The 27,138-nt window shown below is 39.6% G+C and overlaps 2 protein-coding genes across 2 annotated transcripts in view; both read left to right on the forward strand.

Moving 5' to 3' along the window:
* Window positions 1-27,138, forward strand: part of LOC145482596 (DBH-like monooxygenase protein 1) — a 74,737-nt gene that overhangs the window by 26,482 nt on the left and 21,117 nt on the right. The window lies entirely within an intron of this gene.
* On the forward strand, window positions 15,717-26,637 carry LOC145480437 (uncharacterized). Its single transcript, XM_081458703.1, has 10 exons — window positions 15,717-16,924; window positions 17,644-17,878; window positions 18,271-18,397; window positions 18,966-19,069; window positions 19,451-19,566; window positions 19,908-19,984; window positions 20,276-20,553; window positions 20,923-21,011; window positions 26,240-26,324; window positions 26,609-26,637. The coding sequence occupies exons 1-10, from the start codon at window positions 16,034-16,036 to the stop codon at window positions 26,635-26,637; spliced, it is 2,031 nt and encodes a 676-aa protein (XP_081314829.1). The 5' UTR covers window positions 15,717-16,033.

The following is a 27,138-nucleotide window of genomic DNA, read 5'->3' on the forward strand; positions in this document are numbered from 1 at the left end:
ATCATTTCCTAGCGGGTTTCCAACACAGATTCCATAAACTCGTTGGACGTTGTTTTCAGTCCGCTTCCTCTTTCTTTCATTTGACTTTCTGCGGTTTTCTTTTTTCCTTCTCCTTTTGTTGATGTGCTGTTTGAGTATGCCCTTGAATATGCTGTTATAATTGCTCTTATTTTCTAGTGCTTCCATGTCCTGCGTGACCTTCGTCAACTTAGCTTCTATACATTTGATCTGTTTTACATTAAAACTGTGGGCATTCATCAATTCAGATGAGGGAGATGCCAGGACGCTCAGGGCGAGCCATAACTAGGAGATCCGAAATTGACTTCTCTTTCTTTTGATTTGTTTTTCAAACAACAGCTCTCTGTACGTAGTATAGGATTGTAAATATTGTCTTCACAGTGAGTACAAAACGTGAAGTAGGGGGATAATAGAGAAATATTAAAAAAGTTGAAATCTAAATATTGTTTGTTCAATTTGTTTGGGGGGGGTCATCCCAAAAAATGACCGCGATAAGGGGGGGGCCATGTGAAAAAATTGGTAAGCTGAGGGGGGGTCATGCGATTTTTAAATGGTGCTTCCCAAATCCCACCAGCCCCCCCTCCCTCATAAAAAATGAACGGTCCCTAACATGTAAATTTAATACAGGGAGGCTGCCATAATACTGTAAATAACATGTAAATAAAAAGGGGAGGATGTAAACAACATGTAAATACAAAAAGGGAGGCTGTAAATAACATGGAAAATGAAAACAGGAGCCTGTAAATAACGCATAAATCAAAAAAGGGAGCCTGTAAATAACATGTAAATCGAAAAAGGGAGCCTGTAAATAACGTGTAAATCGGAAAAGGGAGTCTGTAAATAACATGGAAATCAAAAAAGGAGCCCATAAAGAACATGTAAATCGAAAAAGGGAGCCTGTAAATAACATGGAAATCGAAGAAGGGAACCTGCAAATAACATGGAAATTGAAAAGGGGAGCCTGTAAATAACCTGTAAATTGAAAAAGAGAGCCTGCAAATAACATGTAAATCGGAAAAGGGAGCCTGTAAATAACCTGGAAATTGAAAAAGGGAGCCTGTAAATAACATGTAAATCAAAAAAGGGAGCCTGTAAATAACCTGTAAATGTAAAAAGGGAGCCTGTAAATAACATGTAAATCGAAAAAGGGAGGCAGAAACCCTGTACGATAAATAACTTGTAAATAATAACTTGAGGAAAAATGCATGGAATGTACTGTTTTATTGTAATCAAATCTGTTGACCTTAATTATAATAGTAGAAAATATGCAAATTTATACAGAATCAGAAATTTATTGCAATCAGTACAGACTCCGTAAAATTCAAATAGTTTTTATATGCCATGACTGGGGTTTACAATGTACACATTGCAACAAATAAAACATGTTTTCTTTTCTTTCTATCCATAACAAGACGACTTAAATGTAATTTTGTGCATGGCCAAAATATTTTAAAATACCATGACTGAGCTCCTTTAACCGAATTCAAGCACTTTTCAAGAAGACTACTAAAATTCAAGACCTTTTCAAGATTGTGCAAAACCATGTCATATTCAGCTCTATTTAATTCATAAATAATAAAATGATTAAGAACTTTACTGTTGTCAGCTACAACTAGTGAAAATTTTGCAATTTAGGCGTACTACTAAATTAAAATTCTTTGCAAATGGATACCTGTCTTAAACATATACTAAATTCACAAAGTCAAATGTAACATAATGATAATACCTTTGTCATAAAATGAATGAATAAACTGTTTTTTTCTTACTAAGTAATTAATGTAGGATTAAATTAGCCTTAATAATTATTACGAAAAATGTGGGAGGCACGATGGCCTCGTAGTTACATGTAGTGCACTCAACTCCTGATCGAGCGGTCCGGGTTCAAGCCCTAGGCGGGTACATTCTGTTGTGTTGTTGGGCAACACACTTTACTCTCAGTGCCTCTCCACCCAGGTGTATACAGTGGGTACCAGCGAATTTAATGGTGGGGTAACCCTGCAATGGACTGGCATCTCATCCAGGGGGAGTACAAATAGTCCTAGTCGCTTCCTGCTACAGAAAGCAGGATAAGCTCCAGTCTGTTGGGCGACGTGGCTCATATGCAGACTTTACCTTTACCTTATTATGAAAATTACTGCAATGTAAGTGTGAAATATGGTCTAACTATGCCGGATTGGTCGAAGGGTAGAGGCCAGACGAAGAACAGCCCCTGGTCCTCCAGGTTGGGGGTTGGGCGGCGGGCTGATAACCCGCTCCCAGAAAATGCTATTTATTACAGAAACCGAAGCTAGAACTACCACTGCACCCTATCGGGAAGCAGGGGTAAAAGATGTTAACACCCGGTTGGAACAACGTGCGAAGCAGCGAATGACGCATAAACCGCCGACGAAATTGTTGTCGCCAAAAGCGTGTGTGAAGATCGGGCAATGGAATGTTAGGACAATGTTTGAGACTGGTAAGTGCGCACAGGTGATCAAGGAGATGCAGAGGTATGGTATTAGTATTCTAGGAGTAAGTGAAATGAGATGGAACTCTTGTGGGAAGTTGAGGGTAGCTACAGGCGAAACTGTGCTATACTCAGGAATGGATGAAGGTGAAAATCATGAGAGAGGAGTTGGCTTTATTCTGTCCAAAGAAGCTGCACAATGTCTGCTGGAATGGGAGCCAGTGTCTGAGAGGATAATCAGAGCCCGGTTCAACTCGAGGTGGCAGAAGGTTACCATCTTGCAATGCTATGCCCCAACAAATGAGGCAACGGAGGAGGTGAAGGATGATTTCTACGACCAGCTACAGATGGTTTTGGAGCAGGTGCCATGTCCAGATGTGAAGATCGTCATGGGGGATATGAATGCTAAGATGGGAATGGATAACACAGGCAGAGAGGAGGTGATGGGTAAACATGGAGCAAGAGCTGAGATGAATGAAAATGGTGAGAGATGGGCGGACTTCTGTCAGGCAAATGAACTGGTAATCGGTGGAACGCTGTTCCCCCATAAGGAGTGTCACAAGCGGACATGGAGGTCTCCTGATGGTGGTATTGTGAATCAGATCGACCACCTGGCATTTAGCAAGAGATGGAGGAGCTCACTGCAGGACGTTCGCGCGATGCGTGGAGCAGACGTTGGGTCAGACCACCACCTGTTGATGGCAAAAGTCAGGCTAAGGATTGCCAAAGTGAGAAAGGGGGATAGTGGCCGAGTGCGTTTTGAGGTCAGCAAGCTGAAAGATCTGGAGGTTAGGAACGCATTCAAGCTAGCACTGCATAACAGATTTGTGGGTCTGCAGCAGTTGATGGAGGAGGAGGAACTGTCAGTGGATGATGAATGGAGGCAGATTGAACAAGGTTATGTGGAGACCTGCGAGTAGGTGCTGGGTAGGGCAAAGGCAAACAGGAAGGAGTGGATCAGCAAGGAGACTTGGGAGTTAATCGAGCAGCGAAAGGTGGCAAAAAACACCATAAACATGGCCAGAACAAGAAACCAGAAGAGAGAGGCAAGTAAAAGATATCAAGAGTTAAATAGGGAGGTGAAGAGGAGGTGTAGGAGAGACAAGAGGGCGTATGTGGAAGCAGAAGCTGAGAGAGCTGAGGAGGCTGGAAAGAGAGGTGATGCAAGGACTTTGTACGAGATCACTAGAAAGCTAAGTGGGAGGATCCAGAATACTTGTAAGCCAGTGAGAAATGAGGCAGGCGTGTTGCTCAGGACAGCAGAGGAGGAGATGCACCGGTGGAGGGAGCACTTTCAAACAGTGCTTAACCATGAGGAGCCGATCAACCCGCCAGAGGTGGAGCCAAATGACGAGCTTAACGTCAGCACAGGTCACGTTACTCGTATTGAAATCAAGAATGCTATAAAGAAGCTAAAAAACGGGAAGGCTGCAGGATGTGACAATATTCCACCAGAGGCAATTAAGGCGGGAGGGGACACATCAGAGGAGGTTCTTCTGGGCCTCTGCAACAGGATATGGAATGAGGAGAAGATACCAGAGGAGTGGAGAAAAGGTCTGCTAATCAAGCTGCCCAAGAAAGGTGATTTGAGCTAGTGTAAAAACTGGCGTGGCATTATGTTGCTGAACATGGCAAGTAAGGTGTTTTGCAGAGTGATCCTGGAGCGCATCAAGATTGCGTTGGACGAAAAGCTGAGAGAGGAACAGGCGGGCTTTCGAGCAGGTCGAAGCTGCACGGATCAAATAGCAACACTGCGGATTATTATAGAACAGAGTATCGAGTGGCAGTCCTCCTTGTACATCAACTTTATCGATTTTGAGAAGGCCTTCGATAGTATCAGTAGAGATGTTTTGTGGAGGTTGTTGCGGCACTACGGGTTGCCTGACAAGATAGTCACCATCATCAGAGTTCTCTATGAGGGTTTCTCCGCACAGGTGGTACACAATGGACAGAAGACTCAACCATTGGATATGAGGACCGGGGTAAGACAAGGCTGCCTGCTATCTCCCTTGCTGTTTCTGGTCGCCCTGGATTGGGTGACGAGGACAGCCTTTGACAGGAAAAGAGGTATTCAGTGGACCTTTACGACATCATTAGAAGATCTTGACTTTGCCAATGATCTGGCCCTACTGTCGCACAGAATACAGGATATGAGGGATAAGACACGAGCCTTGGAGGTACAAAGTGCGAAGGTAGGCCTGAAGATCAATGCCACCAAGACAAAGCTGATGCGTATTGGTACCAAACGTGGTGATGTTGTGTCGGTAGCTGGGAAGCGGGTTGAGGAAGTGGATGAGTTCACATACCTTGGGAGCATTGTAAGCAAGAAGGGAGGCACTGACAAGGACATTCAGGCACGAATTGGAAAGGCAAGACAGGCATTTGCGATGCTGAGACCAATATGGCGATCCACGGCACTAACAACCAAGACCAAGCTGAGAGTCTTTGGGACAAATGTGAAGGCGGTGCTCTTGTATGGTTCTGAAACTTGGAGGCTGACCAAGGGATTGGAGCAGAAGTTGCAAGTGTTTATCAATAAGAGCCTGAGGAACATCTTGCGGATTTGGTGGCCTAGAAAAATCAGCAACAAGGACCTTTGGAGTCAAACAGGGCAACGACCGATAGAGGAAGAGATAAGACAGAGAGCTTGGGGCTGGATCGGCCACACACTTAGGAAACCAGATGGACACGTAGTCAAGAGGGCACTAGAGTGGAACCCACAGGGGAAGCGAAAGAGAGGGAGACCCCAAAACAGCTGGAGACGCACGAGAATGGCAGAGTTGGCGGCGAAGCATGTTACGTGGAATGAGGCAAAAGGCACTGCACAAAATAGGGTTAGGTGGCGCGCGCTAGTTGAGGACCTATGTTCCACTTAGGAACGAAGAGGATTAAGTAAGTAAGTAAGTAACCCTGCAATGGACTGGCATCTCATCCAGGGGGAGTACAAATAGTCCTAGTCGCTTCCTGCTACAGAAAGCAGGATAAGCTCCAGTCTGTTGGGCGACGTGGCTCATATGCAGACTTTACCTTTACCTTATTATGAAACTTACTGCAATGTAAGTGTGAAATATTGATCAACTTTTTTCATAGAGTGAATTGTTCTTTTGAAATAACAGAAAATAGGGAGAAAAAACATTTACCACCAGATAGAGATTGACATTTTAAATTCATCATAAAAACATTCATGCCAAAGGAATACTACATTGCATAACATAAAACGAGGCTTCCGACATCTTTTAGGCTATGCTTACAAAGTCACAGCTTCCTTCTTTTTCCAAAACTGTACGGAATCCAAACAGGACAAACATTTTGGACCCCTGACAAAACATTCACTGTAAACAATATTCAAAATTTTACTTTTTCTTTTTGTGATAAAAAAAAACTGTGCTGTAAAAAAAAAAAAAATTCATAGGGACCTGTTGAAATTGAAAGGCCTATCTAGTACCATAGTTCCCATAACACATCATAAGTTAATAAATTATTGCTCTGGTACTACATGTATGTAAGCATAGTCTTTGCTTTTTATGATGAAATCTTCTAGCTGCTGTATTGAACAATAAGTATCAACCTAGCAATCTAAGATATTCAAATTTAATGCTAATTCACTAACACAGGTACAGTGTAGGTAATACTTCAAAACATCAAAAATAATGTTTAAAGTGGTTGAATTTATGCCAGAAAGCGTTGAAGGTCACCATGTTAGACTGTAATGCACCAGGGGCCCATTTCTCGAAGGTCCCAAAAAGTTTTTGCACCCAGAAAGCCATACCAAAATCTGAAATCTTATGCTTACAGCGCTGTTTTATTCGCTTATTCTCAATATGAACAGAGGTTTCCTTCACACAAGAAGTTTCAGGCATATACAGCTCTTAGTTTTTAGACACAGCTCAATTAAAGATGGCTTTGTGGGCCTGAAAAGTTTCCAGGGCCGTCAAGAAATGGACCTTGGACCCCTTATAGAGTCCTAGGTACTGTAGACTTCTCAGTGGCTGATTTTTTCCTGATCAAGCATCAATGCCAAGGAGTATGCATGTATTGACCACTCTCAATTTTACTTCATCCTACAAGTAACATAAAACATTTCGTTAAATAAGATAAGTTATGTCTAAGTATGAATCAGCAAATTCTGTGTATGATATCAATCAGCAAATTTTACACTGGAGTTATTATTTTGTTTCTTATCATTCCAATTTATACTGTGACATTTGAAATCGGACTGTAGCCGGTCATGTTGACCGGCCAAAGTAATTTTAACTCGGTCACGTCTCATTTCTGACTGGTCAAGATATTTACGAAAAAATCAAGTACACGTAATGTGAGCCAAATTAAACCCACAAATATAGTTTGTTTGTTCCAGTCACTGCTAGACCGTTTAAAGATTGGCTTAATATTTTTCTGAACAGATTTAACCCCAGTCACTCGAATGGCATTCCTATCGATCTTGAACGCATGACAAACAGCAAGCGAATGGTCTTTAGCCGTTCGAACAGACACATGTATGCATTGGTGTATGTTTTCGTTAGAGGTCATAATAAAAAAGAGATAAAAACTCCCAGATTTACAGTTGGGGATTTGATTGTTTATTCAAGAATGAACAACGTGACCGTCTTAACATGACATGACTGGTCAACATGACCGGGGAGTGAAGTTTTTGGCCGGTCAAGTCACCATTCTGGCCAGACATTGCCCGTTGACCGGCCATTATTTTGAGCCCTGAATACTCATCAATCAAACAGATTTTACATCTACATCTGTAGCTACTGTGTGACAAAAAATTTGCCTCTCTGATTGGAAGGTACTGAATGTCAGAGGATGTAGAAGAACTAAACTCAAAATCTGTGGCAGTAAGTATTCAATGTTCACTATCTCCTACATTGTAATATTCATGCACAATAAATCAAACTCCTATCAAACAATGTTTAAATAATAAGTCAAGTTATTTGCAGGCACAATTTGATTGTTTCTTACGTGCACTTATGCTCTATTGGTGGACAAAGGTACAGATGATGTCATAAAAGTTTGTTTCTGTTTCTTTGTTATGTATTACGAAGCAGATAGATTCTATGTTGTCGTGCATCTGTTCAGTAATAGATCACAGAGGACATCAAAATGTGGTAAAAACATCAGTGACACACGCCAGTGACAGGGCTCTAAAGTGCTGTCTGGTCATCCCAGGGTAAGGCAATCGATTGAAATCAATCCATAAATTGATATAAATCAATAAATTGAAATTAATGTAAGTGTTATCAGTGCTATCGATCAATTGAAAGAAATTCATACTCACATGCTAGAAAAGTTTCAAGTTATCAATTTGATTTTACCAAATTTATCAGTCATTAGAGAATCAATTGAAAGTTGGTCTCTCTTTGTTAGTTCACCTAAATTGTAGAAAAATTATGTCCCTCAACACAATGTTTGATTGTAACTTTTTTATGTAGATTTCAAAGGCATTACCAAAAAACCCCAAAACATAGTCCCTGATACATGTATGCCAGCAAAATATTCTGTTTACGAGATACAATGTTATGTTTTTATGCAATTGTATTCATGATTTCATATTTCACTTTAAATCTTTTGTTCATTTCTTTCTTATTAAATGTTGCTTAAAAGATAAGCTAGTATCAGCAAAATTGATAATGCTTAGTGAAAATTTGATCACAATTGATTACTCATGACGAATCCTTTTATTGATTTCTGATATCATTGACTAATTTCTATTGATTGTTATGAAATAATCCATTGACTATACTGTGTCGTCCAAGACAAGTAGAGTTTCCTGCCTGGGCAAATTACTCTTCCTTTTTTTCAAGTCCTGTGTAGTTTTCACGACAGGTTGAGGTACATGTATACCTCTTTATAAAGTATCGTAGTGTTTTTCTTGTGAAAGAAAATACCACAACATTTAACTTACTACAGTATCAGCACCACTGGGTGCAATGTCCATGTACAGTTGTGTATAACAGCATATTCTTACTTCCATGTAGGTACAACTGTAGACATTTGAGTAACTTCAGAATACTTACTCTAGCATAAGAGAAATTTCTCTGCTAAAGATGGCACATTACATTTTAGCTTACTAGCATTCACATCAGAGGGCAACATAACCTTACGAGAGCATGCGTCAGAAAGAATCATGAGGTGCATATAAGCCAATAACAAATGTCGCATGCTCATGCTGAGTTATCGAGAACAGATAATAACAGATAATAAAGCTCTTTATGCACGGCAGGTAAACATCACCAAAGTCGATTCCACAAGCAATGTAACTTCTCCTTGATAATGACACATTCACAACCAAAGGCAAAACGAAATGTATACGTATCTTGACGTTACTTTACTCTGCTCGTTCAATTTATGCAAAACTTGCTTACCTGTTGTTTTTGTTGCCTGTAATCGCTATCTTCAGCTTCTGGGTAACGGTAAACTTTGCCTTGAAACCGTGCACGGTGACGAAGTGAAGGTAGAGTCACTGCGTGAAAGCCAAAATATTCTAAAGTATTCTAGACTCGAATATGTGATTGTGATACAATAGAATCCTAGAGTATTCAAGCCGCACACAACACGTGACGTACACCTGGAATATTCGTGTCGAATATGGTGGAATACGCTCCGTTCATAATCGTTCGAGGATTTTCGTTAAAATATACCACACATCTGTCGTACTCCTAGAGTATGATGGCGAACCCTTTGTAAAAAGAACTTTATAAAAGAAGGTAACAGTTCGGGTGCATAGCATTCTCCTGGAAACAAAATTTAGACTATGAATTCAAAGTATGTGCGATCTGCGCGTGTATACGTTTATCCTCGAATACGTGATCTTGACGCCAAAGCTATAGAATTCTAGAGTATTCATGGCGTGTACAACCGTGACGTGGACCTGGAAAATTCTTATCGAATATGGGCATACGGGAGGAGCACGACCGTATATTCGTTCGTTGACCAGAACAATTGTACTTTTTTGGTTCATGTTGTCGACGCAGCGCATGTGTTTCGCTTGAGTCAAGAAATTTACACACTTTGTTGTAACTTCGAATTCCCGTCATTCGGTTTTGACCGACGTTTTCGGGATAATCACTACAAAGCGATTTCTCTTTCCCGGTCTCTTTGTGTGACCCGTCTCGTCTGAAGTGGTTAAGTGCTGCACAGCACGAAACCACAAATTGGACACTACGGGATACGTAAAGTTCCGCAAAGTTAAACTGACTAGAGACACGTAAAGCTGCGCAAAGTTTGGTTAGTAAGAGGAATCAAGCTCGTTTCGGAGAAGTTTTGGTGTATTCAGCGGAGAAAGTCCCGAGACCTTCAGACAAATATCTTTTCTCTGTGGGATGAGTTTAACTCCGGAGCCTGCAGGGCAACGAAACTCCTAAATAACAGCCCAATAGCTTCCTCAGTCGACTCCCTGCCATCATATCAACATTGCATTACGTTTGAACAAGAAATCGCAAAACGTATTACGACGACGAAAACACTTTAATCAGATTTTTTCCTCGAGGTTACTTTTGAAACGAAATTGACGTTAAATGTGTTTCGAAGCGACTTGTAACGAAATGAGAGAAACGACATACATCAGCATTCTGAGTGTCCGACCTTCAACAAGCACGGATCAGCGGTTTTTCACATTTTTTGGCGTCGTTTTTGAAAGGTGTGAAATGTTGAAGCTTGCATCGATCTCTTGGTCCTTTTTCACTGTTTAAAAACTCTACTTTGGCGGACAAAATTCAGTTTACCTTCACTTCTTCTCTGTGCACGATTTCAAGCAGTTTTTGGTGGCATACAGCTGGTAAAAACATCGATACGTACGGAGGTACGAGTCAACAACAACAGGTAAAACGTAAGCCATTGTTGTCTTCCCGGGTTGTCTTGTACGTACGAGTGAGTTAAGCTTAAGTTTCCAGGGTAAACTTCAGTTGTAAAGTTTGCTTAAGATGTATGGAATTGCCTCTGGTTGTAAATGTTTCTTTATCAAGCAGAAGCTATACATTGGAAGTTAATGTAACCTTGATTTCAAAAGGGACAGCAATGGGAATGATATTGAATTAAACCATTAAATCAAACTACTGTGTAAAATTTACTGATTGAGTTATTATGATATTTTCCTTAGTACTGCAAGGTTGATTTGAGGTTTCCCAGTATGGATTTACACATAAACTTAACTAACCTTTTATGCGTATTGTATTTTAATCATAGGATGAAGTAAAATTGGTAATGCCTTACATGTATGTATAATCCCGGACATCCTTACTTGACGAAAAAAAAAAAGGAAAACCTGTGAGGAAGAACTCTGGCTTACAAGATACATGTATGTATTTATGACTATTTAGGGGGCCATGGAGACTTTTTAAGATTTATTTTTGTAAGAGCTTTTGAAAAATTATATTGGCAAGCAAATTTTAGCATTTCACCAGTCAGTCTCTATATATTTTACATATAAACAAGGTGATTTGCAGATCTGTTTTCAGAGTGCTCAGTAGTTAACTACAGCGTGATTATAACAGATGATGAACTGAGCAACTGTAGATCTGACTTGACATTTTATTACTATTTAATTTGTAGTATACAATTTGTGTGCAGCACTCATGAGATAAAATTGCCAAATGTGAATTTACATCATTACACTGATTTGAAATACACATGCAACCGTTGGAAATATGATAGCTACAATAAGTGAATGCTTTTACAAAAAAAAAAAAGGAAAGTTGGAAATTATAGATAAACACTGTTACTATTGTGTAACAACAGAAGCTTTAAAAGTTAAAATTAAGCATTTTTTCAGGAAGAATTTGTTTGCGTGTCTACATGAAGTTATCAGTTCATTCCATTTATTCAGCGAGGCTAACTCAGGTTTACAAAGGTACTTCTCACAGAGGCATGGGTTACATCGATTTGAAGTGGGGTTATATGGGGCAGCTTGCTTTAAAATCTTTCAAGTGACTTTGAACTTTGATTTATTGTCAAAGTCACTTGGAGGCTGCCCAATATAACCCCACTTCAAATTGATGTAACCTACGCCTCTGGGAGAAGTACTTTATTATTTGTAAACCTGAGTTAGCCTCTCTGAACAAACAGAATGAACTGATTAGATAACTTCATGTAGACATGCAAACAAATTTCTCCTAAAAAATGTTAAATGTTAAATTTTAAATTTTAAATTTTACATCTTCTCTTGTATTTCAATAATAACAGAGTTTATTCATAATTTCCAACTTTCCTTTGTTTTGTAAAAGCATTCGCTTATTTTAGCTATCACATTTCCGATGGTTGCTTGTGTATTCAAATCAGTGTAATGATGTAAATTCCCGTTTGGCAATTTTATCTGATGAGTACTGCACACAAGTTGTGTTGTACGAAACTAAATAGTAATAAAATGTCAAGTCAAATCTACATTTGATCAGCTTGTCATCTGTTATTTTATATATACATTATATTAAGTTACATGTAAACCCTGTTTCATCAATGACTACTACAAATTTCAAGACAGTTTGCTATAGTAATGTCAAACTACAGTGGAACTTTGATATAATGAAGTGCCAAGGAATTGGCAAAGCATGTTCACTATAACAGGGTTTCATTGTATCAAGGTTCTTTTCCATATAGTCTACTATTACTGGGGCCATGAAAATCATTCGTTATACTGAGGACCTCATCATATAGAGGTTCATTAAATCGAGGTTCCACTGTACTAACCATATTCCTTCCAAAGGTAAATATTGAAAATTGAGTTTTATTACTCATTTAGGTTATTAGCCTAAGTTGGAATTTGTTTGCATGTCTACATGAAGTTATCTAATCAGTTCATTCTGTTTGTTCAGAGTGGCTATTGGCTATTAGCCACTCATTTCAGGTTAAGTGCTGAAAATTCAGAACAATGTTGAATTTGATACTCAAATTTTGATTGGATTAATTAACGCATAAAAAGTTTGCACCATATCTAGCAAAAAATTAAAGGCTTCTAGAGCTTGCCTACCTTTTTCAGTGCAAAGTGAAACATAATCAGTAACCTTGAACGTTGTTGCTTGAATCGTTTTGAATGTTTTTAAGCCCACAAACTCTGGCCCTCACATCCTTTCATACTTTGTTTGCACTGTAAACTTGATTAATGTGCAACACAACTCTCTCTTCTCTCAAAGGCATCTTAAGTATGTTTTTGAATGCAGTAGAAACCCAGGTGCTTACAGTGTAGCTTTCCAAATGTGATAAAACCTTTTGGTCATCAATTCTGTCGACACTTAGTGTTGATCTCAGGTCTCGGTTTGAATTTTCAGCTCTTTGTCTTGAGGTTACCCTATATATTTCAGAGTGTTTTGCACCCACACCATTTAGCATGTCTAATTAAAGCCAATAAAGCTGGCTATCAATCTACACGTACATCTACATGTATACCAAGAATTTTGAAATAAAATGAATTGTCAAATTTTTCAGGGTTTCTCTATGCGAGCATCCAAATCACTTTTTGAAAACTAAGTCAAAGTGAGTCTGCCTCAAATTTTGGACAGTAGCTAGTTTATCATCCATGTCTGTTAATTTTTATTTTGAAATATTTTTTCTCTGAGAGTGATTTTTGAATGATCACTCCACCATTGAATATGGTAACACGCAGGCAATTTTTTTAGTGTTTTGTGTCCAGAAACTGAGAAACAAATTAAATTAACAAGAAACAAAGTTCGCTTTGACTTGTACATGTAGCTTTCAAAATGTGATAATAATAAAAATAATAATAATAATAATAATAATAATAATAATAATGGTTTGGACGCCAGCACTAAAATGTCTAGAAAAATTTGGCGATTCATTTTATTTGAAAGTCCTTGGTATAGTTTGATAGCCGGCTCTATAAGTTTTAATTTGATATGGGGTTTACATACAGTGTCTACAGATTAAATCGGATGCACTACATCCCTTTTGTGTGAGACACTTCTAAAGGTATATGGTAATGTTAAGAGGGTTCCAATTGTTGAACCAAATAATAATGATGTTAAATATGCAAAGTAGCAATTCATTAATTCATCCTTAATTCTCTTTCGTAACATAGCAGCATCTAGTTCTAAAGTTTGCATACAAAATGTAAGTGTTTTTTAGACTGCTCAGATGATTCCTTCTTCTTTTTCATAGTATAGCAGCATCTAGTTAGAAAGTTGTATGCAAAATGTTATAGAAGAGTGGTTTTCAGACTTTGCTTCTCAAATGCTTCATTTTCCCCTTTCATAACACAGCAGCATCTAGTTCTAAAGTTTGCAAAAAAAATGTTCTAGTGTTTTTTAAAGACTTTGCTTCTCAGATGGTTATGCTTTTTCGTAACAAAGCAGCATCTAGATATAAAGTAAATGCATACAAAATGTTATGGTGTTTTTTTAGGTTTTGCTTCTCAGATGGTTCCTTATACTTTTTCATAACATAGGGTCTTGGCAATGTAAATTCTTCCATAGTTCGATGAAAATAAACATACACGAACAAGTAACAATATAAGTTTTATTATTTATAAATAAAGTATAAAATTTGAAATGAAATGAAGATGTCATAACGGCAGTTGTTTACTTTTGTTGGGATAACATACATATTAAATAAATAAATAAATAAATAAATAAATATTGCCCTGGTAATTTTCTTTCTTTTGGGTGGGTTTTGTTAGGAATCCAAAGGAATTAAAAAGTGTGTCAGTTACACATGGTAGTTTGAACACAGTTTGGGGGATATACAAGCTTTAGTAAGGGTCCTCAGTACTTCACGTTGGCGTCAGTATTCGATCACGTGTTCCAGTCGAACAGGAGACATGAATTGAAGTGTGTCGTTTAGGATACCTTAAAACCTCACGTATGCCTCAGTATTCAAACATGAACACGTTTCATACTTCGCATGAGTCTCGTGTCCCAGTAGAACACCACAGAACACTTGAAGTGTGTCGTTCAGAATACCTTAAAACCTCACGTATGCCTCAGTATTCAAACATGAACACGTTTCTTACTTCGCGTGAGTCTCGTGTCCCAGTCGAACACCACAGAACACTTGAAGTGTGTCGTTTCGAATACCTTAAAACGTCACGTATGCCTCAGTATTCAAACATGAACACGTTTCATACTTCGCATGAGTTTCGTGTTCTAGTCGCACGCTTCGAAACATACGCGTGTTGTCTGACTGAACTACGCGGTAGCGTATATTACCTGCATAAAACCCGTTCTTGGCGACGCAAGACATCTTTGGCTGTGAAAAATGTGACATGACTTTCGTATTCATAGCGTGCGATTCCCGAAAATTGGAGCATACTTGACGTATTCATTAGTATTCGAAGACGTTCACGTCAGAAGTGGCGTCGTACATCTCGTGTTCCAGTCGCAAACTCTCGAACGACTGAGAGTATTCGAAAATGTTCGAGTCATAAATGATCGATATATCTTCGAAGAACATCTAATGCAACATTAATCTACCAAAACGTGGCCCGTATGATTTATCGAACACTTCGAGTCATTCACGAGTATTAAATTTGAATACGGAAAAACAGGCCGGATTCCTATAGAATATTCCAGGTGTATTTCGAGTCAGCCGCAATCGAATACGTCAGAACATTGCGGCATACGCGGCGTGCGCCGATCCGTATTCGAGCGAATTCGGGCCCGAATATTTGGCTTTTCGCGCAGTGAGTGGATTTTGGCCCGCTAAACCGGTGCTCGAGTTCGATACAACTGTGACCTCGAACTTTCGCGATATGAGAAATTTAATGTTTGTTGTTTTCGGATTGTTAAAAATGTCATTTTCGGAAAGGCGATAAGACCTAACGTTTTCGGGAAATGGGCAAAAAAGCCCTAATAAGTTCGAGAATACTCAAGCTCCTCTAGAATAACCGAACAGATAAATGTTTTTTTGCGCAACCTAAAATTAACCTACAGAGCTTTGAAAGTACACCAGATAGCCTAAAACAGCGTTTAAGAGTATTCGAGAGGAAACGGTCGTTGGGTGTCCCTTATGGTTCCCTGCCTAACCTAACTCCGCGTCAGTTCAAACTCGGTCACCAGGGCTCTTTCAGTCTTGAACTCACACAACACGTGACGCTTTCATGGTCCTTCATGAATAAATACGTACGTGTCCGAGAATTAATTTTTCTCTTTTCTAGAGATGTAAGCTTGAGACGCCTGCATGTGCAGTAACAATTCTAGTTTTATTTTGTCGTTGTGGATGCGCGGTAAGTTCACAAGAAGACAGCTTAATTAGTGCGGTGTCGCACCCATGCAACTTCTAGGTTTTCCATTTACATGGTTTTTACATGTTTCTTACAGGCTCCCTTTCTTTCATTTACATTGTCATGACGAGATGCATGAGAGTCTGAAATTCCCAGCAGGACATGGGTTCTAATTTCCGGTTACGTCATGGTGTTTGTGCTAATCAGATTACAAATCTGTCATTGCTGTACTTTCTGTGGGTGTTTGCGGTGTGTGAGCCGTTTAGCATTTGACAGAATAATTTAATGCAGTAAACCAGATCACCAGCCCGTAAAAGTTAAAATAGTTAATAATTGAAACAAAAAAGAGCCTAAGCTGCTTCGCGCGAAATTCAAAGTACGGTGGTGCGAACTAGAGCATGGCGGCAATTCCATGTTCTCTTCGCCTCCATCAAATTCGCGGACCGTCGCTCAATCCGAGCAAAGTTTGGTACGCTGTATCGAACAAATGGTTTCATAAACCACGAGAGTTCATCAGAAGTGATTCCTTTCCGTTTTTCGATGCTGATATCGCAGAAGTTCATATTTTTGACCTCTCTGATACAAATGGCGGGATCGTGGATCCATCATGGTTTGGATCTTCCAAAAAGAAAGACACAGTCGTTGTCGCCACTCTCTTCGGAATAGTTGGAAGGGCATTTCGAAGAAAGAACCTGGATACCGATGCAATAGTTGCTTCCACAGAATTTCAAGCCATCAGGGATTTATTAAATTCCCTCCAATTTGATTCGGAGATGGCGGCGAGACAGAGTAAGCTTAATATCTCCGCATCGACCCCGCAGCCTTTATTCCCAACTCCACCAGCGACACCACCTGAAGACACTGTTATTGCCTTTCCAAGTTTTAATCAGCCGATTAAAGATCTGCAGAAGCTCGATCCTTCCATAGGACCGCGGCTGTTTGTGAGACGCGCTGGAGCTATCGCCAAAAGCTGCATAGATTCCTTGACGGAAGACCAAACCAGTGGGTCGGATATTGGAAAGCTTTTTGGCTATGGGCTCTTGTATGGTCCAGATGAAACTCATAAACAGTTCGTAAAAGATGTGTTATCCACTGCATTGTGTACAGTTGCCGAGAAGAAGGGCATCAAAAAAACATTTAACACATCACTATGTGATAATTTGACCACCGATTATGTTCAGTCACTGAGAGTCCCCGACTGGATTCAGTTGTATGTAAAGCTGGCAACGAAACTGCCAAACAGATCTTGGCAAACTCTCCTGAATTTCCTGAACATCGGCCGCAGCGGGGTAAGTTATAATATAAATTTTTAAAGTATATATCAAATTAAAAATATGATTTTTCTTTTTCATACTGTTCATCAAGAGCTTGCATGTAGTTGCATGCATGTCCCCCTCCTCTCCCCCCCCCCCCCTGCTCTGGGACAAACCCGGCTATTCTAGGTCTACTGCAGTTGTTGTTGCATAATTCATTTCAATCTTAAAGGAAGTGTGTTTGGGACTTCCTCCAGATTTTTGGAAATTTTGTAATTTTGTGGGTTTTTTTATAGTAGAGTTTATTTGCTCTACTTCCGAACATTTTCAAGTGTTGTAAAACTTCAGTTTTTGGTAACACACACTAATGAATGAAATATTTTAATCTTTGTTTGAAACAACAAAGTTTATTTTTAGTTGATGTCACATGTTCCAGGGGTTGGGATTATTTTGTCAATCTTTCTAGGGATCAGAATATCACATGAAAAAAAAGTGAAAGTTAAATCTTCTAAAGGCTGCAATCATTACATTACAGCTGAACTTCCGTGAATGACCAACTCTTGTAAGCAATTGCCTGTAGATGTCTTAAGGAAGCATTTCCATGATACGAAATATCTTTGTTTAAGTGAAATCACTATATTCAAGACCTCTTGGAAGCATCACCTTTCCTAGTTGATCACCTGACCTTCCCAATTGTTGCTTTTGAGGTTTGACTGTAAATAATAAATATTTATTTTTTCCTACATGTTCCACAGAAAGCCATTGACATTGGACTCCTTCTCACAACAAATGAAATACGAGCCCAAAAAGATCTTGTGTTTTCAGTAACAAGAAACTTATTTAAAGTGGAACCCCTTGCTGAAGAAGTACATGGCTATGGTATGAGCATGAAGATGGCTGTGGTATGGCAGATTCGACAAAGTAGGTTACATCAAACTGCATCAGAGTTTCTTGAATTTAACCTCAAACTTGATGGAAGACCTCTAGCAGGTATTTGATCTTTACAGTGTATATTATATATCCACTATCTGTCAACATTGTAATATTGTAACAATGATTTAATTATGATTAAGATATAATATCCTTGAGGGTTTTTCTCTGAAGAAATATTTTGTTCAAATTATATGCATTGTCTATGCATGTAATTGCATATAAATTAAAAAAAAATCAATGGGGAGTTTAAATTTAAATGCAAAATCAAGCTAATTGTTGCTGACACAAATCCTAATTTCTTACATAGTTAATCACCAGGGCAATAAAAAATTGGTAAAATAACCATATTATATGATTGACATAAGAGGCATGCAAATATGATACTGTGTAACCAACAGTTTTCACATGCTTTCTGTGCAAGCAATGTAAATGGTGTCCATTTTTTGCAGGGCGGGAGCAAGTTTCCGTTGGGATAGTTCCAATTGATTTAGCTGTCACAACTAGCAAAGGTCTCAGTGGTTCTCAGAGTGCACTAGCTGTTTACCCCATTGCTGTTGCTAACTGTGCAGAGAAAAGGTAAGATTCCAGTATTTCTTTAATTTGTAGGTTACTATAGGTTACTAAATTTATGAATTTGTTTTTTTGGGGGGATCTAACGAATAAATATAAATTAATGATTTTAATTTTTGTTTGAGTTGAGTTTGTTTAGGAGAGTAATTTATTATAACATTGATTTATGCTGAAAAATTTAGAGTACTGATTTTAGTACAATCATGTTTATGGCTATGTTTCGAGTATGTTTTTGTTTATATGTTTATGATTATACTATTTATGTACATGGATAAGTGATGATTTTAAAGTAGTCACCATTAGCAGTTTCAAGTAAGCCATGAAAGGGACACTACTGCTCACCAAAAATGTAATGCAGAGCGCAAGCAGTACTAACATTAGACGTTCGGCTCAGTTGAAAATATTATGTTACTAACATCCAATGCTAATTTATTTAGTTAGCGCCCAGCATTAAGAAGGCATCTACACCCCATTATACTGGAATGTACAGCAACTGGGAAAGTGACATCAGTGTGGTACAACTGTGCACTCTAACTTATTAATAAGAGCTAATATCAGTAGCTCTTCATTTTAGGAGTGAAGTTAAGAAGCTGATCATCAGACTAAATGCTGAAAAGAAAGCTCTCAAAGAAGAAGGCGTAACTGTTGATGGAAAACATTACAAAGTTAAACTTAAAGGTTGAGTTTCAGAAAAATTAATGCAATTCTGCTTTGGTTTCGCTTGATTGCCATTACATGTAATATTACTCTGTGATTGTTTTAAAAAAGGGCCACTGGTGTCAACCATTTTTAAAATACATGATTGTAGTAAAACCTCAAGATTTATTTTCCAAATCTACCGGGATGTTAGCTGGTTATGTAGTCACTGTATTAAAATGTTTTTGCATTTTGAGTTCTGATTGGTTTGAATGTGTTGTATGACTGTACTTTCTCTTGTGCATATCTGTCCAGAGTGATTACTTAGTTGTGGTTTATTTGCACTGGACTGAAAGTGCCCTCATTATTTGAAATTGCTATTGTTATTTAAGCTTATTTTACTTTGTTTTTTTTCTCTCTTAGTTACACTTGACTTGAAGGCATTGTATATGCTTCTTGTTAAGGTTGATGACGAAAGCTTTGTATTAGCTGGGCGTGGAAGTGACATTGAATTCTGTTTTTTATGCCATGCTTTAAGGGTATTTTGAAATATCTTTTGTTACTTTATAAAGTTATGATATTAATTAATCAGATTGCAGAGTGATGTTCTTAGACACACATGTATCAAATCAATATATGTGTGTGAAAAAATGAGTAATAATATATATGTCACATGTATACAAAACTTTTAGTGATGAATCGCTGCCTGACTTGACTTTCATTCATGCAGCATGACTGGTCTTGTATAATCTCAATGGCCATCAGTTAGTATACTGTAGTCAGAGTGGCTGAACTGCAATGAAGACGTCTGAGTTAGTTAGGAGCCAGGCTTTTAAATAACTATAATTATAGAGTGAAAAATGTCTTATTTTTATTGAAGGCTTGTAAAGAACACTGGGGTGGATCTTTTGACGAAGTTTGCCTGACTTGTCTTCAATCCAAGGCCAATATTGGAAAGTAAGTGTGTAACATTCAATCAGAGCATTATCTGGCAACAATGAGGTGTTGTTAACTTGAGAAATACTTAATTCAGTCAATTGAAGTCGTTTTCTGGGTGCATTATTGTTCTGGTAGGAGAAATTTGGCAGGCACCTAGCCAAATGTGAACAGTTAATCTGGCCACCGTGAAGAAAGCATGAGCACAAGGTCAGAATCCAAAGCATGGCACTGAACCTGGCTTGGGGGATACCTGTTCTGAATACACCAGCCTTGATGTATTTGTGATCAGGGGTTTATCTTTAATTTCAGGTGGACAGGAGTTCGTGATGATCTCATGTTTTTGTTAGATGAGGAGTTGAGCAATGTCTGTCTGTGTGCTCTTCACAGTGAGATGCGAAATACTGAGCAACTGCTTGGTTCACTTGGTTTGTTTGCATACAGATGCAATTCACTTACTGAATGTAATGAAGCTATTGGTCAATGTGGTCCTGAGATGTCTAGGGGGAAAGAAAGGATTACAGTGAAGCTCCGTAAAGGCCAGCAAACTGCTGTTGATAAGAATAACATCTCTGTTGCATCATTTTGTGGTAATATTATTATCTTTGAGTAAAATGTCTATAATCATATGAACCACTTAAATTCTGTTGTCTGATTGATTGATTAATAATAATTGTTATTAAATAATATTTAAGTTAATGCCCCTAATATCTTTTAAGTAATACGTTGTCCTATTACCATGACTTTAATGTATAAGTTACTTTGAATGTAGATCAATGGCAGCAATTTTGAAACAGTCATTTCCATGGTGCATAATTAAGAACTGGACATCAGTATGTTCATTGAGATATACTGCATCAGTAAAACTCTTCAACAACCTTAACAAGTTAAAGTCCAACAGTATATTTCATTTAAAACATTGTTAAATAAAAATGGAACTTTTTATCTTATTCTAATAGGAAACACAGAGAGAAATATTTTGGATAATACTGATGGGATCATAAGAAAATCTTTACCAACTGACAGAGTGATATCCTATTACAAAGAGGTGAATGGAGCTTCTAAAGATGTAGTCCTTGGCTACGTCACATGTTACAATATGGACACAATAGATTGTTTATTGACATTGATATGATTCACGTGACATTTGATCATAGTATGATTGGCATCACTTATATATTCAATACTCTCGATAGCTCGCTGAACGTGTAAGATCACGAAAGTAAGAGACCTGATTAAAAAGCACTTTCTATTGACTCCTGAAGAGCCGTTTGTACGTCTCCTGATAGTGGACAAAACCGAACGTGTTACATGGTGGCAGCGGGTGGTAGGATTTCATTCTGAAAATGGCAGCAAGTTCTTCAACGGCTGCAACCTCAACGACAACTACAGCAACAGCTGGGACTGGGACAGCACCCATCACGCACACTACTATGTCCTCTCCAGCGCATGGCCTTAAACCCCCTGGAAAGCTAAACACTTCAGGGAATCTGGCAGACGCTTGGAAATCCTACAAACAGGTATGGGAGAATTATTCTCTAATTTCTGGGCTAAACTCGCAAACAGAGGACTACAAGGTCGCATTCTTTCTGCATTGTGTCGGGACGGAAGGACTTAAAATTTACAATGGCTTCCAATTCGAAAATGAAAACGACAAGAAGATTCTGAACAAGGTCCTAGAAAAGTTTGACGAGTTTACACTGGGCCAAACTAATGAAACTTATGAACGATATATATTCAATAGTCGCAACCAAGAAGCACAAGAGTCCATTGATGCTTATGTCACTGCCCTTCGCAATCTAGTTAAGTCATGCAATTTCTGCGATTGCATGCGTGACACTCTGATCAGAGATCGTATTGTTCTAGGCGTAAGCAACAATACCATAAGAAAGAAGCTTCTGCAAGTGCGAAGTCTCACCCTCAAACAGTGCATAGATATTTGTAGAAGTGATGAAGCCACTGCGACCCAGTTAAAAGCCATTTCTGGGGACGATAGCGTGCATAAAATAAGAGATTGGAGACGAACTGGCAAGAAAGATAAACACCCCTCACGCGATGGGAGGAATGATCGGAATGTGCCACCGAAACCTCCTGGCAAATCTCACAAGAAGTGTCTATTCTGTGGAGGTGAACACCCACTGAAAAAGGAGAAATGTCCAGCCTGGGGACAGAAATGCTCCGGATGTGGCGGCCGAAACCACTTCAAAAGTGTTTGCAAGAAATCCAAATCCCGAGGAGTCCATGGAATCTCCGACCAACCTGAAGACGTGTCATCAGATGAGAGCGACATCGAGCTTCTAGCTGGAGTTGCTATGGATTCTCGAGAATCTGACGTCCATGCTGTTCGTCACGCTAAAGAAATTTACGCTGAGATGCTTATCGATGACAGAAAGGTCAACCTTCAAATTGACTGTGGAGCATCAATCAACATCATCCCGGTGAAACACGCAACAGGTCACGAAATCCAGCCGACCACGAAAACTCTGCGAATGTGGAATGGATCTCAAGTGAAACCCATAGGAACGACAAGGCTCATCATGCGTAACCCGAGAACAAGGAAGAAGTACTCCGTAGAATTCGTCGTTGTCGAAAGCAATTTAACACCTTTGATCGGCGCGAGAGCGGCTCAACAAATGGGGCTAATCACCGTTCATGATGAAAATTTCATCGCAGCCTCACCTCCTCCAAAGGAAAATGAGCTACAAGTTAAACAGATAACAGCCGAAGAAGTCATAAAGCAATACTCAGACGTATTTGACCGTCCGTTGGGAACCTTTCCCGGTGAAGTCCACTCAGAAGTTGACGATAGCGTTAAACCTGTCATCACCCCGACGAGACGAGTTCCTACGGCACTAAAAGATGACTTGAAGGAAGAACTAAATCGATACGTCGCACAAGGAATTCTTGCACCTGTGGAAGAGCCAACACCGTGGGTAAGCAGTCTGGCAGTCGCTACTAAGAAATCAGGTGCGCTGAGAGTGTGTATCGATCCACGGCCATTGAACGAGGCGTTAAAAAGAGAAACTTACCAGATACCTGTACTGGATGAAATTCTGCCAGAATTATCTCAAGCCAAGGTCTTCTCCACTGTCGACCTGCGTTCAGGATATTGGCACTGTGTTCTCGACCAAGAGTCAAGCCTACTCACGACGTTCTCAACACCATTCGGAAGATACCGCTGGTGCCGATTGCCCTTCGGTTTGTCAGTCTCGTCTGAAATCTTCCAAAAGCGAGTAAACCAAGCTCTAGAAGGCTTGAGCGGTGTTCTTAACATCGCAGATGACATCCTAGTATATGGCGTTGGAAACAGCGAACAAGAAGCAGTCGCAGATCACAACAGGAACCTCCAAACCTTACTGAAAAGATGTCGTGAGCGCAACATTGCCCTTAACGGAGATAAGTTAAAGCTCAAGCAAAAAGAAGTGTCTTTCATGGGTCACATACTAACGAGTCATGGTGTGAAGATGGACCCAGAGAAAGCGAAAGCTATTCAAGAAATGCCGAAGCCTGAAGACGTTGAAGGCATACAAAGACTTAACGGATTCATCAATTACCTTGCGAAGTTTTTACCTGGATTGGCCCATGTAACGGAACCACTGCGGCGACTAACAAGAAAAGATGTGGAATGGCAGTGGACTGAGGAACAGGAGAAATCATTCGAAGAAATCAAGAGGCTTGTGACCACGGCTCCTATACTAAGCTACTACGACCCCAAAGCAGAGCTCGAGATACAATGCGACGCAAGCCAAAAGGGTCTCGGAGCCGCACTCCTTCAAAAGGGAAAGCCAATCGCCTATGCAAGCCGTGCACTCACTGATACTGAGGAGAGATACGCCCAAATCGAGAAAGAAATGTTGGCGATAGTGTTCTCTCTCGAGAAGTTCCATCAGTACACCTTCGGACAACCAGTCACAGTGAGAAGCGATCACAAGCCACTAGAATCTATCCTCAAGAAGCCTTTATCATCCGCACCTCGCCGACTTCAAGGCATGATGATGAGACTTCAAAAGTACAACATCAGTGTACACTATGAATGTGGTGCGAAGATGTACATAGCTGATCTATTATCCCGAGCGTACCTCCCTGAAGTAGGACGCGAAGACGACAAAGAATTTGAGTTAGTAAACATGGTCAAGGCCCTCCCCATCAGTGACCGGAGGATACAAGAGATCAGGCAAGAAACAGACACTGACCAAACACTACAGGTGGTAAAGTCCCTAATCCTCAAGGGATGGCCAGATGACAAGGGCGATCTACCGCTACAAGCAACCCCCTACTACAGCCTAAGAGATGAGCTAACAGTCCAAGACGGATTGATCTTTAAAGGAGAAAGACTAGTGATCCCTGCCACTCTACGGAAAGAGATGAAAAACAAGATTCACTCCTCACACATGGGAATCGAATCGTGTCTGCGACGAGCGAGAGACTACGTCTTCTGGCCCGGAATGTCTGCAGAGATCAAGCAACTAGTCGAAGCATGTGAAACCTGTAGGACGTTTGAGAAAAGTCAACAGAAAGAAACCCTCCTACCGCATGAAGTACCATCACGACCCTGGGAAAAGGTGGGAACAGACCTTTTCGAATTCAAAGACAAGAACTACCTAGTAACAGTCGACTACTACAGTAACTTCTGGGAAGTGGACAAACTACCTGACACTAAGGCAAGCACCGTCGTATTGAAACTCAAGAACCACTTCGCCAGATATGGATGTCCAGATACAGTTGTATCCGACAATGGGCCACAGTTCTCCAGCAAAGAATTTGCCACCTTCGCTCAAACCTGGGAATTCGAACATAGCACCATCAGTCCAGGAAACAGCAAAGCGAATGGAAAGGCTGAGTCCGCCGTAAAGACAGCAAAGCGACTCCTTCTCAAAGCATGTAAAGCTGGTTCTGACCCCTACTTGGCGATCTTAGACCATCGCAACACACCTACACAAGGAGTGGGATCCAGCCCAGCCCAGCGCCTTATGAGCCGGAGAACGAAGACCCTGCTACCAGCAACGAGCAAGCTTCTGCAGCCGCAAGCCAGCGAACCATCTGATGAGCGAGGAAAACTTGTCGAACGCCAAAATCGACAGAAGTACTATTTCAACCGCACAGCCAAAGATCTTCATCCCCTCGACAAGGGTGACGTAGTGCGCATGAAACCACTCCGTCTGGGCGAGAAAAAGTGGCGCAAAGCACTGGTAATCGAGAAACGTGACCAGCGCTCGTACACAGTTGAAACAGCAGATGGTGGAGTGTACCGTCGCAACCGCGTACAGCTTCGAAAGACCCAAGAGCAACCACCTATAATCCAACAGCACAATGAACCGCTTCCGCTAAGCAAGCCAAAGCCGAGCAAGCCAACTGATAGATCCGAAACGCTTCCTGCGACCATTCCGCCACCAGAGCCAACTTGTGAATCAAATGGATCAGGTGTCAACCCCTCACCAATGACCCTGAGGCCTACACGTGTTCGAAGGCCTCCAGAACGCTTGAAAGATTATGTGTGCTACTGAACATTGCATGATTGTCGAGCTTACAGTTATATCTTATATGTTTTAGCGTTTCTTTATTTTGTTCGTCTAAATTTTATTTTTATTGTTTTTTTTAAAGAGAAAGGATGTTACAATATGGACACAATAGATTGTTTATTGACATTGATATGATTCACGTGACATTTGATCATAGTATGATTGGCATCACTTATATATTCAATACTCTCGATAGCTCGCTGAACGTGTAAGATCACGAAAGTAAGAGACCTGATTAAAAAGCACTTTCTATTGACTCCTGAAGAGCCGTTTGTACGTCTCCTGATAGTGGACAAAACCGAACGTGTTACATCACATTCATGAATGCAGTGAAAATTGTAAGTTGTATGTTATCTCCAGATATAGATAGCTTGCACTCCAGTTATTCTGATAAACCAAATTCAAATTTTACTGTCAATAATTTTGCCATTATATATACATGTACATTGAACTGTTTATTTATTACCAACATGGCTTGCAGGTCCAGGTTGGCTATGAGTTCATATTTTAGCAGAGTCAGCAGATTTTGTGATGCAGGTCTTAATCATCTTACTGGATTGTAGGCAGACAATCAAAAAACAGAAAATGGTACACTATTATTATTGTAGCCAGGGGTGATAGTCCTATGTGTGTGTGCACATATAAATGCAGGCAGGTCATCTACTGGTGGCGGCACATTTATCTAGTTATCTACTACCAGATAGGTACATGCATAACAGTTATGCTGTTTTGAACATGTATATTGTTTTCCATCTAGCATATTGAGGACATCCTAAAGAGTCGAAAATTTAACAGGGACTATGGCAAATATCAGAAGGAAGTGACTCTGGAAGATGCTAAAGGTGAATTATACATATACACTCACTTATTAAACTTTCAAGGGCCATCTTAATTTTTTAACATAAATTTTTAATTAACTTACTTTTGGTCACTGCATAAGTGAAAATCTCATTTACATTTCACAGATCATTTTATGAACCCCCTGAAGTTTATAGGTTGAACCACTGCACCTTACATTGCCCATAACTAAATAAAATATTTAGAAAATCACTTTCATACATTAATGGTGCAGTCTAAGTACATTTACTTGTTCTCAGTAATTTACTATTAATATTGTTCATTTAAGATTTAAGCAGTTCCTGGAGAATGAAGTGAAGGTTTGGTCAAACAAACTAGAGGACCTGGAACAAAAATTTCTTGCCTGTGAAGCTGTTCAACCTTTGGTTCAACAGCCTCCTAATAAGAGAACCAGGAAGCGAAAATTAGAACAGAAACTTAACCAGGAAGAAAATCTAGAAATGGAAAAGCTGGCAGCTTCACTACAGATTGCTCATTTTCATAAGGTACAACCTGAAGAATGTATTAATTATACATCCACCTTAGTTTTATACAACCCACATTTTATAATGATTTAGATATGTCATAGGCAGCCCAAACTCACATTGAACAGTCCAAGCAGTATCTGGCCAGCACTATGAAAGACTATGGGTTGACTGTTTTAGAATTCAAAAGCCAGGATTTGTCTAATAATTATTATAACTGGGACGCTATTGGGCTGCATTTTAACTTGAAATTCAGTCAATCAATATACATGCATAATGTAAAATAAATATTTTGAGCTGGGCTTAACATCTGCCCGAGTCACAAAATTAAGAA

The sequence above is a fragment of the Orbicella franksi genome, chromosome 3 (genome assembly GCF_964199315.1).
Source record: "Orbicella franksi chromosome 3, jaOrbFran1.1, whole genome shotgun sequence".
NCBI lineage: Eukaryota > Metazoa > Cnidaria > Anthozoa > Scleractinia > Merulinidae > Orbicella > Orbicella franksi.